Raw genomic sequence first — 17,978 nt, forward strand, 5'->3', positions numbered from 1 at the left:
GGGGGTCACAACAACATGAGGAACTGTATTAAAGGGTCGCGGCATTTGGAAGGTTGAGATCCACTGTTCTAGAGGCACCTTTGAGGTTTTATTATAATAAAATTTAATAATTATTAAAGTAAAATATAATTGCTTTAATATGTCTCTGTAGTAGTGACTGTTGCAGCACTTAATTGTCAATTGTCAGCAATGACAATTGTTTCCTTTTGAAACAATGCAAAAAGAATAATTTTCTTTGTTACTGGTATTTGAATTGTTTTGTTCATCATCAATTTATTTCTGCACCCCACATTTTGTTACTTAGATTTAGATTTTATTCAGTTTGTATGCCGCCCTATTCCCGAGAGACTCAGGTCGGCTAACAATCAGAAAGGGAAGGGGCTACAAAATAAAAATAAAAAGACAAACAGTTTAAAAACACACAACAGTCGTAACCTCGGCTGGGGCTGAAAGATTTAACTGCCCCAGGCCTGCCGGAACAGGCAACTTAGGTTAGAAGCTTCATTGGGAAAACACTCCAATATATTTTAAGTTTTTTTAAAAAACAAATAGTATTTGTTGTTTCTCCATTTTTCCATTGTATTTTACTCAAGAGGTAAAAACACATTCTTTGTTTGTTGTAGGCACATACAACTAATTGATATAAAACAAACAGGAATGTTTTAATTAAAGGAATAAGTGTTCAGTATTGCAGAAAATATTATCAGAGCCACAATTTTTCTGAGTTTCAACACTGGGATTAATAAAAACAGCAGGCAAGTTTGTACAGGATCCTAGTCACAACGAGGGGCAGCTTTTGTGAAGAATCTTAGTTAGGTGGTGGCCCTTAATTCATCAATGCATAAAGGAAGATCAGCCGTTTTTATTAGGCTATTGTGAAAGGATTTCTTAGAATACCACTGGAAGTTGTAGAGAACTTAGATAATATTTAATGTTACGACTTTACAGTGGTACCTTGGTTCTCATTGTTAATTGGTACCAGATGGCATGATGAGTACCAAAAATGATGAGTACGAAATAGATGTTTTCCCATAAGCAATAATGTAGTGAGTCACAAGGCAGCAACACCTAAAAGTTCTAGCTTGTGCATTGAGTAGCAAATAAACAATGAGTAACGGGACAACATTTTCATGTCCAAACACATTTGAGTACTAAATTTGATGAATTTCAAAGCAGTTGAGTACCAAGGTACCACTGTATTAGTATTACTTATATTTATTGTACTAAATAGTGGTGGTCTTTTCATTAGCTGACATAATTTCTCTCCCCTCTCTCTCCCATTATTTTTCACAGGTTGAAAAGAACAACTCCTTTATCTTATCAAGATCACATACACATCGAGATACTGAATTAACTCCGTTTCATAGATGACTGCTGTGTGCTAATTTAATGACTAGGTTATTTGTTTAGTCTTGTATATTTGTTTGTACATATAATTAACCTTTATTTCAGAAAACAAAAACTTTTACTCAAAAAAGATTGATTAAAGCCTATTGTTTATTGAATCTCAGGAAAATCCCATTATTTGTTCTTCTGAATAATTTTCGCTGAGGAAAAATGCAGAACATGACTTTGAAAGATTATTCAGACTTCATTCATGATGACTTTTGCATTAACTGAAGATCATGTACAGAACCAAAAATGAAAGAATGCTCTTTTTATTAAACAGATTTTACAGAAATTGTTGCATAACACCATTTACTGTCACTGGCCACTTTTCATGTGTAACCTGGTTGGAATTCTCCAACCATGCTTTGTGCTGATATTCAGATACAAATGAAAATCTGCGATTTATATCTCTGCCATTTGTGAATGTTCCCCAGATGATAATCATTTGCCTTTTTGGATCATTTAAATTGCTTTTTTTAAAAATTGACAATGTTACATATATACACATTATATACATAAACCATATGCAAACCGTATGTAGTAAACCTCAAAGGATTCCAGCCACTCCAAGAATTTACATGCTGGCTTCCGAGAGTGCATGAACTAAGTGTGGACCAAAGAGTCTGAAATAAGTTTGAAATTAAAGAATGAAATATAAAAGTGAAATGCATAATCCCCAGGTCAAAATAAGATGTGCTTGGAATAAAGTCCCAGCCGAAAACATCACACGACCTTCCACTGCTGGAAAAACCTTTCCCATTCTTTTGATGTAGTCTTCAACAATGGAAATATCAAGGTTACCTGTTTAAAAATTATTGAAATAACTTAATTATTCCACGTTATGAACTATCTATAAATGATCTTGTGTTAAATAGATATCAAACAACGTAACATGTTCTGGACGCAGCCACTGTTAAATTCCTTGTCTTAGTACAATGCAGTAATTTTACATCTTCTTGCCTGATAGTATACTCCTAGGAAAGTCTCCAAGCCTAGGATACTGATTACATTATTCTTATAGAGGTCACATTGTGTAAATGGCGTAATTTCATCTTTGAAAAGTAATCACAGTTGTACTTTGCCCAAGGAATCCGCAGCCAATGTATCAGGTGGTTCTGCTCCCACGCAACCTTCATTTTTATATCACCCCAGAGCCCAGTTTTTAGTAGATTAGATTGAGAATAGTGTTCACTCAGTGTTCTGGTGTGAAATTAATGGCTGAGTAAGCATTTGAACTGGAAAACACTCGAAGTTTGTTTATCAAATTTATATAGCAATCCATCTCATTCAAGGCAACTTTGCTAGTGTTGTGTTTCTTGAAAAGCTGCCCCTGTCCTTTCTGTTGGTCTTATGCATATGAAGATTTCTCTGTCTTTCTATTCCTAGATTTTATAAACTGCATTTGCAGCGTCTGGAGCTTAAAGAGGTTTCTTGCTGGCAATGTACAATAAGGAAGCAGCACCAACCATTCTACCAGATATAAAAGAGCAGTAAAAATCTTTTCTTTAGAGAGAAACTTGAGATCCCAACTGCATTTTTGATACACAAGTAGATTTTCCTAGCTGGTTTATAAATAAACCTATGTTAATACCTTGAAAACCTGCGTTAATACCTTGAACACAAATGCTACTTGATATTCTATTTGAAAGTAAAAAGAGACAAACATTATAGAAATAGCACTTTAGACTTTTATAGGTCTTCATAGTGCTTTACAACCCTCTCTAAGCAGTTTACAGAATCAGCATATTGCCCCCAACAATCTGGGTCCTCCTATTACTGACCTCGGAAGGATAGAAGGCTGAATCAACCTTGGATCAGGATCGAACTACTGTCAGTCGGCAGAGTTAGCCTGCAATACTGCACTCTAATCACTTTGCTACCACGGCTCCAGTAAAGCAAGATTTGAGATAAAAATCCAAGTGTCATCTTTGATCAAGTTTTGTATTTTTATTTCAAATCTTGCTTTACTGGAAAATGGTGAAGTCACCTTGCACTTCTACTTTCCCTCATTTGCATAATGGCCCAAATCAAATTGAATTTTGTTGCAGTTTGAAAAAGGCAACGTAGAAATTTTGGGATGGTAGCAATGCTGTCCTCAGTTACATCATACAGATTCATTTCAGGGATATGAAATCCAGTACTTCCATAATTAGTCATTCTAATTACATTGCCATCTGCTAATCACCAGAAAGGCTAATACTTACCACTGCTGTGGTTACTTGAGTCTCCCTTTAGCATGTAATATCCATCACCGCCATTGGCAAGGAAAGAAGGTAAAAGCACTTTGTAGGTCTTTTCCATCTCGAGTGGCACATAGGTTGGTACTCTGCACTCTGTGCAAAGGACATTTAAGCTGATCACCCTGCTCCCTGACTTTTGGGAGAGATCATACACCACTTTTATGCCTGTTAAGAAACACAAGTCACAAGTGTTTTAGACACCATCTATTGCAAATCTCTTATTTGTATCTCTAAAACAATTAATAAACAGTTGTGCTATTCATGGCTTTTGGGGAGTAGACAAATGGTAAAACCAGATTCATGGGTGCTTACAAAACACTTCTGAAAGGGAGAAATTATTCTTAATTCATTCTAAGGTAGCACTTTGTATCCATTCCAAATTGGCATAGAACAGGGCTGTCAAACTCGCAGCCCGTGGGCTGGATGCATCACTCGCTGGCCACACCCATGCCAGGTTTAGCAAAGGGGGGGAAAGTCCAGATACGTCACACTGTGACACCTCGACTTTGACACCCTTGGTATAGAAGGTGAAGGAAATGATGCTGATTACAGGAAATTCCCCTCTGACAATATTCTCTGCCTCCAGCAAGAATCTCTATTGGAAATTTGATACTTCTGAAAACAACTTCATGTCCATCCTTCTCTGTCTGCCACCACCTTTTTCTCTTTTCTTTTAAACCATGCTAGGAGTGCCTACAATCTAATATACATGTACTGTACATTTCTAGCTTTACTGCTTATGGGAATTGGGGCAAGGAAATAAATATATTTCTGTGGGATTACAAAACGGAAACGTGCCCTACCAAAATAGGAAAATAATAGACAATATAAATTTTTGGCATAATTTTCAATATTTTAAAAAACTAGGAGTGTCTTAATTCCTATTTATAATTATTTACCACAAATCAGTGCAGGGGTAATAGTTACAATTGCCTTTTTGCCATGAATCGCTATCCTTAATGGACCTTCTTTAAGTAAATAAAGGTGTGAATGAATAAGTGTTTCTCATCTGGTCACCTCCAATTCAAAAAGAGTTTAATGCTAAGAACTGACCCGCCATTCACAATCATCTTTCTCTTCATTCCAGCATGTAAATGCTGAAGCATTTTGTTTATTGTGTGGCTGCAGCAACACTGTTTTTGTAGCACAGGGTAGGTCCAGGAAAAAGATATTAGGACAGGAGTTTACAGAAGACCTCAACTGTCTGCCCTGCATTGATTATCATCTCTACTACCAAGACTAGATGAATGTCTGTGCTGAATTATACTGGACCTGCCCTGGGATCTGGACTTTACATTATTTCATCCCCATGAAAACCCCAACCAAAGATTGAGATGTTTGGCATCATTTATTTGAAGCTTGAGTGCCTTTCCCTTCTCTTCTCTCTCCCTCACAGTTTGGCAACCACATAAGGAAAGGTGAGTAATGGGGCCTCACATACAGTGGTGAAATTCAAGGGTTTTTTTTACTACCAGTCCTGTGGACATGACTTGGTGGGAGTGGCAGGAGAAGGATATTGCAAAATCTCCATTCCCTCCCCACTCCAGGGGAAGGATATTGCAAAATCTCCATTCCCACCCCACTCTGGGGCCAGCCAGAGGTGGCATTTGCCGGTTCTCCGAACTACTCAAAGTTTCCACTACCAGCTCTCCAGAACCTGTCAGAACCTGTCGAATTTCACCCTTGCTCCAGTATATTGTGTTTGTTTACATCCAATGCTATTCAAGCTGGAAGTCTGAGTCAGATTCTTATTTCCTGTTACCTGGCTCCTTAGTAACGCATACACCTCTGGAATGGTGCCCATCCTGGAGATTAAATCATTCTCCCTGGGGGAAGGGTTTTGAGCAGGAAACAATGAACTGTTAATGCTCAATGAAAAAGGTTTTAGTACTTTGTGCTGGCAACGGATGGAAATAGCTAACCTGAGACCTGTAGCAATTCACCCGTACTTTGCCCGTGTCGGTGAACACTGTGTTCAAATGCTTGTCTTAGAGCAGAACCTTTGATCTCCAGCAAGTCGAAAGTTCCTCCAAATGGCAATACTGCTATCAGTTCCTCCAAGGTAATAATGCCTGATTAGAACACAACACAGTTATTCAGTGGTAAGTCACATTATGCACAATTCTATTCCTTTTTAAGGCATTGCAGTATTGGTTAGCTAGAAGAGAGCCGAGTTCAAATCTTTTTCCACAATGAGACTGCCTGTCAGACCTTTGCCTAGTCCTTATCTTTTAACGGTGTTGTAGGAACCACCTTGGGAGACAGGAGCAAGATCCAAGGATTAGAAAAACCATCATGCATAAGGTATCTCAGAAGAAAAAGGGACATGGGGGAGCATCTCAGAAGGGATCTTTCCTAGTTTACTGGGAAGTAAAAGGAAAGGAGGAAAGAAATGTTTTCATATTTGAATGGTTCTGTTAATGCAATAGCAATAGCAATAGCAGTAGACTTATATACCGCTTCATAGGCCTTTCAGGCCTCTCTAAGCGGTTTACAGAGAGTCAGCATATTGCCCCCAACAATCTGGGTCCTCATTTTACCCACCTCGGAAGGATGGAAGGCTGAGTCAACCCTGAGCCGGTGAGATTTGAACCGCTGACCTGCTGATCTAGCAGTAGCCTGCAGTGCTGCATTTAACCACTGCGCCACCTTGGCTCTTGTGGCTCTTGTTGTAATGCAACATTACAACAAAGATATTACAATTGTGCTTCTTGTCTAGGTGACCTCAAAGGGCTAATCTTCCATTCCAGTTTGCATCTTAGATTTGCATCTAGTTTGCAAAAAGTGGCAGGCCACCATTCATTCATATGAAGGATAGGAATGTTAATTTCATTTGATACTTCTGAAAACAACTTCATGTCCATCCTTCTCTGTCTGTCACCACCGTTTTTTCTTTTCTTTTAAGCCATGCTAGGAGTGCCTACAATCTAATATACATGTACTGTACATTTCTAGCTTTACTGCTTATGGGAATTGGGGCAAGGAAATAAATATATTTCTGTGGGATTACAAAATGGAAACGTGACCTACCAAAATAGGAAAATAATAGACAACATAATTTTTTGGCATAATTTTCAATATTTTAAAAAACTAGGAGTGTCTTAATTCCTATTTATAATAATTTACCACAAATCAGTGCAGGGGTAATAGTTACAATTGCCTTTTTGCCATGAATCGCTATGGTTAATGGACCTTCTTTAAGTAAATAAAGGTGTGAATGAATAAGTGTTTCTCATCTGGTCACCTCCGATTCAAAAAGAGTTTAATGCTAAGAACTGACCCGCCATTCACAATCATCTTTCTCTTCATCCCAGCATGTAAATACTGAAGCATTTTGTTTATTGTGTGGCTGCAGCAACACTGTTTTTGGAGCACAGGGTAGGTCCAGGAAAAAGATATTAGGACAGGACTTTACAGAAGACCTCAACTGTCTGCCCTGCATTGATTATCATCTCTACTACCAAGGCTAGATGAATGTCTGTGCTGAATTATACTGGACCTGCCCTGGGATCTGGACTTTAGTTTATTTCATCCCCATGAAAACCCCAACCAAAGATTGAGATGTTTGTTAATTTAATTTGTTAAAATGTTAATTTCATTTTTTTGTGGTTTCTACTCATGCTATCTCATGGTCTCCAGTGCACTGCAGTATAAAAATTAAATTATATTTAAAGAATGAGTTAAACACAATAAAAAGATAATAAGAATCAGAAAAATCTATAAGTAATGTTTTTCAATGTGGATAAAAATGATTATCAGTAGATGATTTTCCAAGAGAAAAACTAGTGGTGCCACAAAGGGTTTGGACAAGATATTTGCAGCAAAACAATAGAAATAAAAATAAGATGTTCAATAAAGCTCAATCTGATAGTTTTTAAATATTAATGGACGAAGGAGCTTTTTTTCTCTGGAAAGGAAGTTGCAAAAGAGGGATTTTTGCTAATTTTCATTATCAGGCAAGAATCATGGTAGCTTTGGACAGCATGTTCATCCAAACTAAATACAGGATGTTCAAACAGGATGAAGTCGAGAGTTGAAGTTTCAACACCTGGCCAATTTTAGAAAACTATGACAGTAAGTTGAATAGAGTGGATACAAGTCAAAACTTAAATACTGATATAAAACGAAGAAAAATGTAAGAGGCGTGGTGTAAAAACTCTGGAAATTACACATACCATTATTGGCTTTTTCATCAATAGGTGACCGTATTCCTCCACCATTTACGATGCACATGGAAACATGATTCCACTCTTTATCATCTGGATGTCTCAGGTTATTGTAAACCTAAAAACATTCACAAAGAAAAAAAATGTAAAATTAAACCTCCACTATCCTTTTCATTTAGCTTTAAGGACATCGGTGTATCAAAACTAGAACTCCTGAAATGATATCTAGCAGCACAGCTATTTTCCACTAAAACCAAACAAACTTATAGTAAAATAGTTCTGCTACAAGTCTTCCGTCCTTGCAGCACCCCCTCCTCCAAAGACCTCTCCCCTCTGTCTGGCAATGTGGCTTTCTAAGAGTCTCCACTGATGCCAAAGGGAGCTCTTTTGCTACCCTGTTTTCCCCAAAATAAGATCTCCCCGGATAATAAGCCCAATCATGCTTTTAAGCACATGCGCTAAAGTAAGCCCTCCCCTGAAATATTGCAACACAGCAGCAGCCATGAGGTGGCCATCCTCACCACCTCCGGCACCTTAAAAATAATAGGGCCTCCCCGAAAATAAGGCCAAGCACTTTTTTGGGGGGTCAAAAGAAAATAAGACCCTGTCTTATTTTTGGGGAAACATGATATCTGTGTGGAAATACTTTTTTTAAAAAAAGAAAGACATAAAATTGAGTGGAGAAGGCTCATTCCTCTTCAATAGTAGCTTTCTTTTAGATTGCCCTTAACAATACTTCTGGAAGCCTTACTGAAGGATTTTTTTTTTTTTTTTTTAGGAAAAAGACCTTTATCCTGAGTAGCTTCTCATCAGAGATAAAGATTATTTCCTATTTTAAGGCAAGATGAGAAGCGGGGCAATGACTGTAGAGAAACTGGCTCTGAGGGAGAAACCTCTTGGTTATTTTGGGCCTCCCAGCTGACTCCATTTTGTCTGCAAGTTGAGGGCTCTTCTTTTAAGAACAATACGATTTCTAGGTACATAATTTTGTTAATGCCAATGCACCAAGGGTGATGCAGCTGGGAGAAAAAGCACCACAGCATGACACGGCTAGTGGGATTTAGTAAGATAGAGGCAGGATGGAGATGTGACAACAGAGCAGGGGGAGGTGGACCTGAAATTAGCCACCAAAACCAGCAGCAGTAGGGATGAAGCATAGAAGGCAGAAAACTGGTTGGGACCTGTGGAAATGATGATGGCAAGGAGGAGGAGGAAGGAGAAGCCAAACAAAATGCAGGGGAGAAGAATCAGAATCTGAGGCATCCATGCAGTGACGTGCGGTCAGCTTTAGGGCTGGTGAGGCACTTTTTAGACTTGTGGACTTCAACTCCCAGAATTCTACAGCCAGGCATGCTCAGTTCCGATTGAAAGCGACAGCATTTTTCCCCCTTGCAAAATAAGTTTTCCCATTCTTTTTCTTCTCCCTCCCCCTCCTTCCTCCCTCTCTCCCTCCCTCCCCCCTCTCTCAAACAGACACACGCACACAGAGAACTTGGATCCCTCTCTCATTCACTCACTCTCAAACACAAACACAGAAGTTGGATTGGATATATTTTCCAAAGGCTTGAAAGCAGCTCCTTTGCCATACCCGCCTCTTCCCCTGCTGCCTTCCGATCAAACTTTTTGAATTCCTCCCCTCCTCCCACACATGGACATTTTCCAGCTGTTTCAGAGACGATTTCAACTCTGCTTCTCCCAGCCCTGCCCTGCCCTGCCCTGCCCTGCCCTGCCCTGCCCTGCCCTGCCCTGCCCTGCCCTGCCCTGCCCTGCCCTGCCCTGCCCTCCCCTCCCCTCTTGAAAGGCCAGAGCTCTGAGTCAGACTGAGCTAGTTGCTCCCAGAGAACTCTAAAAAGCCTCTAAAAATGCGCTCTACAGGAGGCGAGAGAATACGTGCCTCATTTGCATAAGGAATTTTTTGCTTGTTAACCCTTGCTTAACTCTTAAAAGGTGAAAAATTCCTTATGCAAAAGAGGCCCCTAGTTCTCTGGCCTCCTCCTATGGTTAACACAGAGCACTGTTCCAAGTCACTGTGAATCTGGCAGCAACTACTTTGGCTTTAATTATTTTTTAAAAAGTCTTTAAAATTCTTTCCTTTTCCTCATGACTGGTGAGGCCACGCCTCCCTTGCCTCTAGTGACTGCACGTCCCTGCATCCATGATATAGATAAAGCAAGACAAGAAGAAAGAGGCAGGGCTTGGAAGGTAGATAGGGAACTAAAATCAGTCATGGTAGAAGCTTTGCTAAGCTATTAGGGCTTTCTAAGCCAAGGCCTATGTAACTGATCTATCATCACCCTGCAGCTGCTGGCAAATGTTGGGCAAAATAAGATTTAGTGTACCTCCCACAGCAAGCAATGTACCTTTAACTATATTTCAGGTCATCCAGTACAGAATAAATTGGAATTTGCATTCCAATTTATTGGTTCCTTACCACAGCATCACAAATTAAATTTCCTAAGTTGCACTCGTGAAAGCGGCAGGCTTGTGTCGTTCCATTTAGGTAAACAATTGTTTTCCCTATTTCTCGCGAAGAATAATGCTGTAGCTGAATCTTCATTTTGTCGACTTCTGCTTTCACAGCTGGATCTAAAACAAAAGTTGTGATTATAAGAGTAACACAGTTGAGACCGGGGTCCCGCAATGCCTCACCGAGACTGCGTGATGGCCATCTGCAACTCCTATGAGATTTGTGCTAGGTGATTGACTTCTATGTGAAAACCCAGCTGGATTAAGGCGCTGCAGACAGGAACTGTATCTGCATCTCCCTTATTCTCCAAAGCACTTTCTTGCTTTCTAAACTGAAGTATTATATATAAATATGGGGGAAATCTTTATTTTTTTACTACATAGCATTACAGTGGGGTTGATATTTAACCACCTCAAAGAGAATGCAACAGAAATGAAAACTCAGAAATAATCTCAAATTTAGTTTTGAAAGGATTTCACAATTACCGTATTTTTCCGAGTATAAGACGCACCTTTTCCCCTCAAAAAAGAGTCTGAAAATCTGGGTGCGTCTTATACACTGAGTACAGCATTTTTTGCCTCCTGAAACCCCACCCTTTTGATAAAACCCTTCATCAAAATGGTTGCACATAGCCTTTAAGAGCCTTGCAGAGTGATCCTGTGGGCTGGGGAGGGCAGAAATGAGTGAAAAATAGGCTGTTTTTTGCTTGTTTTTGGCCCCACCCCACCCCCAGGAGCCCTCTACAAGCCTCTTAAAGGCTATTTATTCCTCTTTTTGGGAGCGGGAAACGGGCCTGTTTTTGCGGAAAATGGGCCATTTTGGGGGCATTTTTTGGCCCATCCTAGTTTGCAGAGTGCAAAAACTTTTTTTTTTAATTTGCCTCTTCAAAACCTTAGTGTGTCTTATACTCTGGTGTGTCTTTTTCTCCAATAATACGGTAGCTGTCAAGGCTGTGGACAACTTGGATTTAGCTTTCTTCAAAAGCAATCTTCCTTCTCTTCATATCGGGCATAAGATTATTTTCAAGACAAAGAGTACTTGCAAAGTAGTTATGACAGAGAAAATTCATGTAAGAGGGAAAAAACATTGCTGTTTCATGTTCAAAGAAAAAGATGATTTGGAATGCACATGTGTTCACACATAGCCTGTGTCAGTACTTTATCCAAATGTGACTTTTCCCAAAATTGCACAACAAATAGCGCAATCCTGGAAAAAAAATAGAAACAAGCCTGTGGGTACATCTAAAGTAATGCTTTGAAACTGATCCAGATCTACAAAAATAATATATTTCTATGAAAGGGAGTAATAATAAAATCCAGACCACTACCGGTATGTTTATGTTTATATGTAGATACTGTCAGTGCAGAATGGGTAATCAAGGCAAACAAAATGGAAAGCCTTTGCTGTTCTTTCACAAATCCATCAAAAATATGCCACGTCAATGGAGATTCTCAGTCATCCAGATCATGGTTGCCCCAAGATGCTTTTTCAAGAGGCAATTGGACTTTCTGGTTTTAATTTGAAGATGTTTCACATCTAACCAAGAAGCTTCTTCAGAGTTGAAGAGACTTCTTGGATGAGAAGCGAAATATCTTCAAATTAAAACCAGAAAGTCCAATTGCCTCTTGAAAAAGCACCTTTGGGACATGCCACACATATGCTGCCTTATACTATATTTCATGTTTTTAAAAAAGACTCATAACTATCTTGTTGATATTATGCAGATGGTTTTCAGAAGGCTTCTCCTGGAGAAAATCAAACTATGTGTCCAGTGACATAACCATCTATACAGTATACAATATAATAATAATACGTTTCGAAAGATCATATTTACTCAGTTGATACTTAAAAGACATTTCCCATCCCCTTCCCAATTCCATACCTTCAGGAATATCCTTATTCAATAAAATGGGATTTCCAGATGCTTTGGTTACATCTCCTTTATCATCAAATACGACATTCAAATAGCCGAGATATTTTCCAAAGGCATATGCCTGAACAACAGGCACTTCCCGTCCATCATCAGATAACTGCATAAATGGGTAATTACCTGCTGGTACTTCATTGGAAGGTGGATTTCCTTTAAAAAAAAAAAAAAAGGAACCAAGGCAAGAATGAAGAATGGTCTTCAGAACTGTGAATACAGAACAAACCAATTGGCATACATGTATGTTATTTTGCATTTTTAACGTCAATGCCTTTTAATTATATCTTAATGTCAGTATTTTTTAACAGTGTAAAAACGAATGCGTATTGCTGGTCTTTGACCGTAATAAAGATTTACTTACTTACTTACTTACTTACTTACTTACTTACTTACTTACTTACTTACTTACTTACTTACTTACTTAGCCAATTGGCAGAGATTTCATATGAATAAAATTGTGACCTATATACTTATGGCATGGACTTGGTTTTCCGTTATTAAAATCAATCCCAAAGAGAATAACAATGTCTGACTAATTCTGTAAGTTTCCAACCTCTCCAGATTGGAAGGACAAACTTTTCATTCATGAATCTCTAGCCAAGGACCTTTCCTCGGCTGCCTCCCCAAAGCATTGCTGATCAGAGCATCAAGATGGTTCGCCTCTGCTCCCTAGACTCGCAATGCAACTGAAGTAAAAAGCAGAGCAAAGCATAGATCATTTATTTCTCAAGTGCCTTTTCATCACTTCCTTGAATTACGTCAGTATTATTGATTCAGCCAGCTGTCTCCTGCATTCTCGGCCATAGAAGGAGTTTCGTGGGATTTTTTTTTTCCATGCAGGGAACGCCTCCATTTTGGAAAATCACGCTCCTGGAGTGCTTGCTTATTTATTTATAATATTTGTAGCCCATCCTAATCAGGAAGGATGCTAGGTGACACACATACACACACAAACCTACAACCTACCTATTAAAAAACCTAAATAAATTGTTGAAAGCCTCACAGGCACCTCGTAGCTTAAATGAAACACCACTGCTTTAGCTTATTTAGGAAATGCCAGCAGGACAATCTGCCTGCAGGGAGAATATTCCTAGAAAGGGGGTCACCACTAGGAAGGCCTGTCATCAGGTCCAACAAGAGACACAGACACACACAGACACACACCACAATAAACTCTCTCTGAGAGACTGGATGGACAGACAATTTTGGCACAGTGTTGTTTCATATTAAAGATTCAATTGAAATAAAGACCAATTTTGAGAATTGAGTCAGGTGTAGGTACTAATATTTAAAAAAAATGGCATGGTATAACTAGCTAATACAGCTAGTACTCAACTTACAATAATTCATTTAGCAAAGTTTTGACAGCACAGAAAAATGTAATTTACGACCAGGCTTCCAGATACAAGTCATCCCCACAGTCATGTGACCAGAATTCTAATGTCTGGCATGTCTGGCATGTACTTATAATTGCAGCATTCTGGAATCATGCAATTGCCATTTGTGATCTTCCCAACTAGCAGTGTCAATGGGCGAAGATGGATTTGCTTAATGATGCCATGATTCACTTAACATCTTAAGTGATTTGCTTAACAGCCACGGCAAAATGGTCCTAAAATTGGGCGTGACTCATATAGCAACCCTCTTGCTTAGCAAGGGACCACATTGATGTTGCCTCTGTGATGTCGATTGAGCCTCTAGACCAGAGGTGGGTTGGTCCCGGTTCGGCTGAACTGGTAGTGACGGCAGCAGGCTCCACCCACCTGCCCAGACACTTCTGTGCATGTGCAGAAGCATTGCGTGTGAGCGCAAGCGAAGCAGTAGTAAACTGGCTAGCAACCCACCACTGCTCTGGACCCAATGGTCCAGAGGACTATTTGTGTAAATTATACGAATAGTATAATTTACCAGTTATTTGCCCAAGCTTTCTCTTTACCAGACAAGAGAAAGTGAAAAGGGAAGACTGCTTAGAGCAGTGTTTCTCAACCTTGGCAACTTGAAGATGTTCGGACTTCAACTCCCAGAATTCCCCAGCCAGCGAATGCTGGCTGGGGAATTCTGGGAGTTGAAGTCCGGACATCTTCAAGTTGCCAAGGTTGAGAAACACTGGCTTAGAGCAACCTTTCAAAGCCATATTCTACCTCTGGTGGGGAACTGAGCTGAGCTTCCCTCATGTTTCCAGGTGACCATAACAGCTGGAAAGCCAAAGAGGTGACTTTGGGGGAAGGAGAAGGACTGACTCAGCTTCCTCAGCTGGAGCTAGCATTCCAGAGTCATCTGTTGAGGCCATAATCCATAAACGGCTACTGCCAGGCAGACTTCTCATTTTTGCTGGGCAATATAATTGGATTATATTGAATGTGGAAAAATCGAACGAGATCAAAAGAATCATTTGCTATAAAGCCCTGTCCCTGAGAACCCTGAAGAGTGGGTGTGAATAAATTAGTCCCCCTTCCTTCTGTCTTGGTGTATCCATCTTTGGTCTCCCGGCATTGCAACTCCTCCTTTGCTTCCCAACTTTTTGCCTAAAAGCATAATTTCTGTTAGTAATCCTAATGGTTGATTGGAATGAAGACTGAATCATTAATTTATTAGGAAGAAAAATGATTTAGGATGTGCAGCACTGCTTTAGAAGTTCCTGCCAGTAAATTCTTTAAGCTGCACCACATCTGCAAAAAGACCCGAGAACAAAGAAGTCAGTGTTTTAAGAACCTATTGGCTTGTGTCAGATCTGGGCCCACACAAGCTCTTAATCATCTCTTCTTTTTTCCTCTTAAATCCAGTTTACTGCTTCACCCAAGGCTTTATCCATTTGTATTTTGAAGTTCTTAAGCTATTTTAGAAAGCTTAAAGGTGAGACCAAAATGAATCCTTCCACATTACACTGATTCTGGGAAATAAAAGAGTAGCTGGAAAAAAAATCAGATACCTGGGTCTTATTATCATATGTGGTGGACATTATTATCATATGTGTGGAAGCAAAAAAAAATATGGGCAAAATACATATGTGGCTGGAAAAGATGATAAAGCAGCATAATGATTAAAAAACAGAAATATTTTTGTTGGGGATTTTACCTAAAAACCTACAGTAAAGGGAATGCATATCTAATTATTCATGTATTAACTGCAGATAGAATTGTATTTGCACCAAACTGGAAAAGTGGAGAGATCTCTACTGATGAGAATGTGATTAAGAAAATATTAGAATGTGCAGAAATGAATAGATGAATGCTTGTAATTAAGGAGAAAGAACCAATTGAATATTACATGACACAGGAATTATTTTATCGATGGTTGGAGAATAAAAACAGAAGTTAGAAATAAAAGAAAGAAATCAGTGAGATATAAATAGACTAAGAGACAGATGTAAACAATATGATGATGATGATGATGATGATGATGATGATGATGATGATGATATTAGGATTATGTTTAATATTACTGTGATATTCCAATTAGAAGATAGGTTAAGAGGGAAAACTATATAGGATTATTATGTTAAATATTAGTATTGTAAGATCAGAGAATATCAATGCAATGAATACTGTTATAAATGTTGATTATTACTGCACAAACATATTTGTACCCAGTTGAAACACTGTTTAATGGAAGATGGAATTATTACATTTTAAAAAAAATTTAAAAATTTAAAAAAAGAGTAGCTGGTGGAAATCAAGACGGAAAAAACCTTGATGCAGAAACAGAATATGTAGTCTTAGGTTTGGATCCTGACTTTGGAAAACTGGAACATGGAAGAAATAAGACCTTTAAAAAGATGTTGCACTTGCAACACATATTCCAAAAGAAAAGAGGATGGGATGGGATGGGATGGGATGGGGCGGGACTGGGCAGGATGGGGTGGGCGGGGCGAGGCGGGACAGAATGGAACAGAACAGAATAGAATTCTTTATTTGGCCAAGTGTGATTGGACACACAAGGAATTTGTCTCAGTTGCAGAAACTCTCAGTGTACATGTATATTGTACATGCAAACCCAAGTATTACATATATACTGGGGTCGATGAGTTCCCTTCCCCTCTCGAATCGTGTGGCTGTTGGTTGTTTTAAATTCCCTTGTACTTTTTTGTTGTAGTTCTTTGTGTTTCCCTTCCCCTCCCTTGAGTTTGTGTGCCGCCCTGAGTCCCGCCGGGAATAGGGCGGCATATAAATAAAATGAACCTTGAACCTTGAACCTTGATATACGCAAAAATGAGAAAGCACAGTTGCCAGTTCTTTAGCTGCCATTGGCCTTTAACGTACCTTACTCAATGACACCACACCTGCATTTAATGGGACACTAACTGTTTTATTGCATTTTCTAAAGGTGCTAAGTTATTTTCAGACTGAAGATTAAATCAAGAAATATTTCAGCCTGAAATATTTATCCAACCTGAAAGAGTTACCCAAACATTGATGAGTGTCCTGGAAAAACCTCTTACTACATTTTTTAAAATTTCCTTCCTAGTCAGCCAGCCAACCGCTTCCTGTCGTGAATGCTTCTTTCTGCCTCCTGGCACAAACATTCCTATTTGCCACCAAACTAAACTCTTCAACAGCTCCCAAAGGCATTTATTAATAGCAGCCAAAAAACTCGAGGAGGAAATGGTGCTGTTACTTAGCTATCCTGTATCTTATTCAGATTGCTGAAATAGGTTCTAGAGTATACTCAGATGAAGCAGCCTGTATTAATGCACATCCGTTTTTGTGTGACAAAAGATAAGTGGACATTTTAGTGTAGCTGGGTTTTCTAGAAAATGCAGCCATGCCGGAATATATAAACAATGTGTTTCAAATTGGGAGAAACCAGATGCCAGGCTCAATTCCAAAACAATGGAGAGAGCCAAGTAAAACCACAAGGAACGGACTATTCCACAGGCCAAATTTGCAAAACAAGCCGCATACATACTGCATGTATCATAAAGTAAGACATTAGCGGGTTCGTGTGTGTTAAGATGCCGCCCATCTTAAAAACAACTCCAGAAGGCTTGCAGCCAATGAAATAGCATAAAACAGTATGAAACCAGTAAAAATAAAAGTAGAAGTAGAACAAACCAGCATTCATCCTCATTTTCATCCCACCCAGACCCTGCCCTAACTTCCACACTTAATGGAACAGCGGGGTCTTAAAATAAATTCTAGGAAGAATAAAGGGAAAGGAGTCTGTCAGATTGCAGAAGGGAGAGGTCGTTCCAAAGGACAGAGGCTGCAATGGAAAGAGCTTCCTTCTAAGAACCCACAAGATGGTGATGTTTAAGGGAAGGGACCTGGAGTGTGCCCACTTTATCTAGGGGTTGGCTGCTATGGGTTTGCCCAGGTTTGGGAGAAAACGTAGCTAACATTATGGCTGGTTCGGAAAACCTCCAAATCACACCTCTGGCTCAACCCATCCACCCTGCCCCATCCAGAGCTCTCCAGAGGAAGGAAGTTTTCATCCTCCCAGAGGCTTGAGGAAAGCCTCCGGAGCCTGGGGAAGGCAAAAATGCCCCCCTGCCTGCTGTGGTGCAGGAGGCCAATTATGCCACTCTCACAATGGCCATGCCCACCCAGCAACCAGGCAGAGAACCCATTGCTGAAACATTTGAGGCCCACCACTGAGCCAAGGTGGCGCAGTGGTTAAATGCAGCACTGCAGGCTACTTCAGCTGACTGCAGTTCTGCAATTCGACTGTTCAAATCTCACCGGCTCAGGGTTGACTCAGCCTTCCATCCTTCCGAGGTGGGTAAAATGAGGACCCGGATTGTTGTTGGGGGCAATATGCTGACTCTGTAAACCGCTTAGAGAGGGCTGAAA

General features: G+C 39.6%; 2 protein-coding genes across 3 annotated transcripts in view; one reads left to right on the forward strand and one right to left on the reverse strand.

Annotated features, from left to right (window-relative positions):
- Window positions 1-1,505, forward strand: part of SNX14 (sorting nexin 14) — a 48,828-nt gene extending 47,323 nt beyond the window's left edge. For both annotated transcript variants that reach the window (XM_087718797.1, XM_087718796.1), the window contains exon 28: window positions 1,294-1,505. In XM_087718797.1, the coding sequence (XP_087574923.1) occupies window positions 1,294-1,298 (5 nt within the window). In that variant the 3' untranslated portion in view covers window positions 1,299-1,505. The remainder of the gene's footprint in view (window positions 1-1,293) is intronic.
- NT5E (5'-nucleotidase ecto) overlaps window positions 1,480-17,978 on the reverse strand; it is a 37,378-nt gene continuing 20,879 nt past the window's right edge. The window contains exons 4-9 of the mRNA XM_087718799.1: window positions 12,145-12,342; window positions 10,227-10,381; window positions 7,805-7,913; window positions 5,552-5,701; window positions 3,594-3,794; window positions 1,480-2,190 (exon numbers count right to left, since the gene is read on the reverse strand). Coding sequence (XP_087574925.1) covers window positions 2,030-2,190; window positions 3,594-3,794; window positions 5,552-5,701; window positions 7,805-7,913; window positions 10,227-10,381; window positions 12,145-12,342 — 974 coding nt within the window. The 3' untranslated portion in view covers window positions 1,480-2,029. The remainder of the gene's footprint in view (window positions 2,191-3,593; window positions 3,795-5,551; window positions 5,702-7,804; window positions 7,914-10,226; window positions 10,382-12,144; window positions 12,343-17,978) is intronic.

Source organism: Thamnophis sirtalis, unplaced genomic scaffold (assembly GCF_051295495.1).
Source record: "Thamnophis sirtalis isolate CommonGarterSnake01/CBP01778 unplaced genomic scaffold, rThaSir2_p1.2 scaffold_6, whole genome shotgun sequence".
Taxonomy (NCBI): domain Eukaryota; kingdom Metazoa; phylum Chordata; class Lepidosauria; order Squamata; family Natricidae; genus Thamnophis; species Thamnophis sirtalis.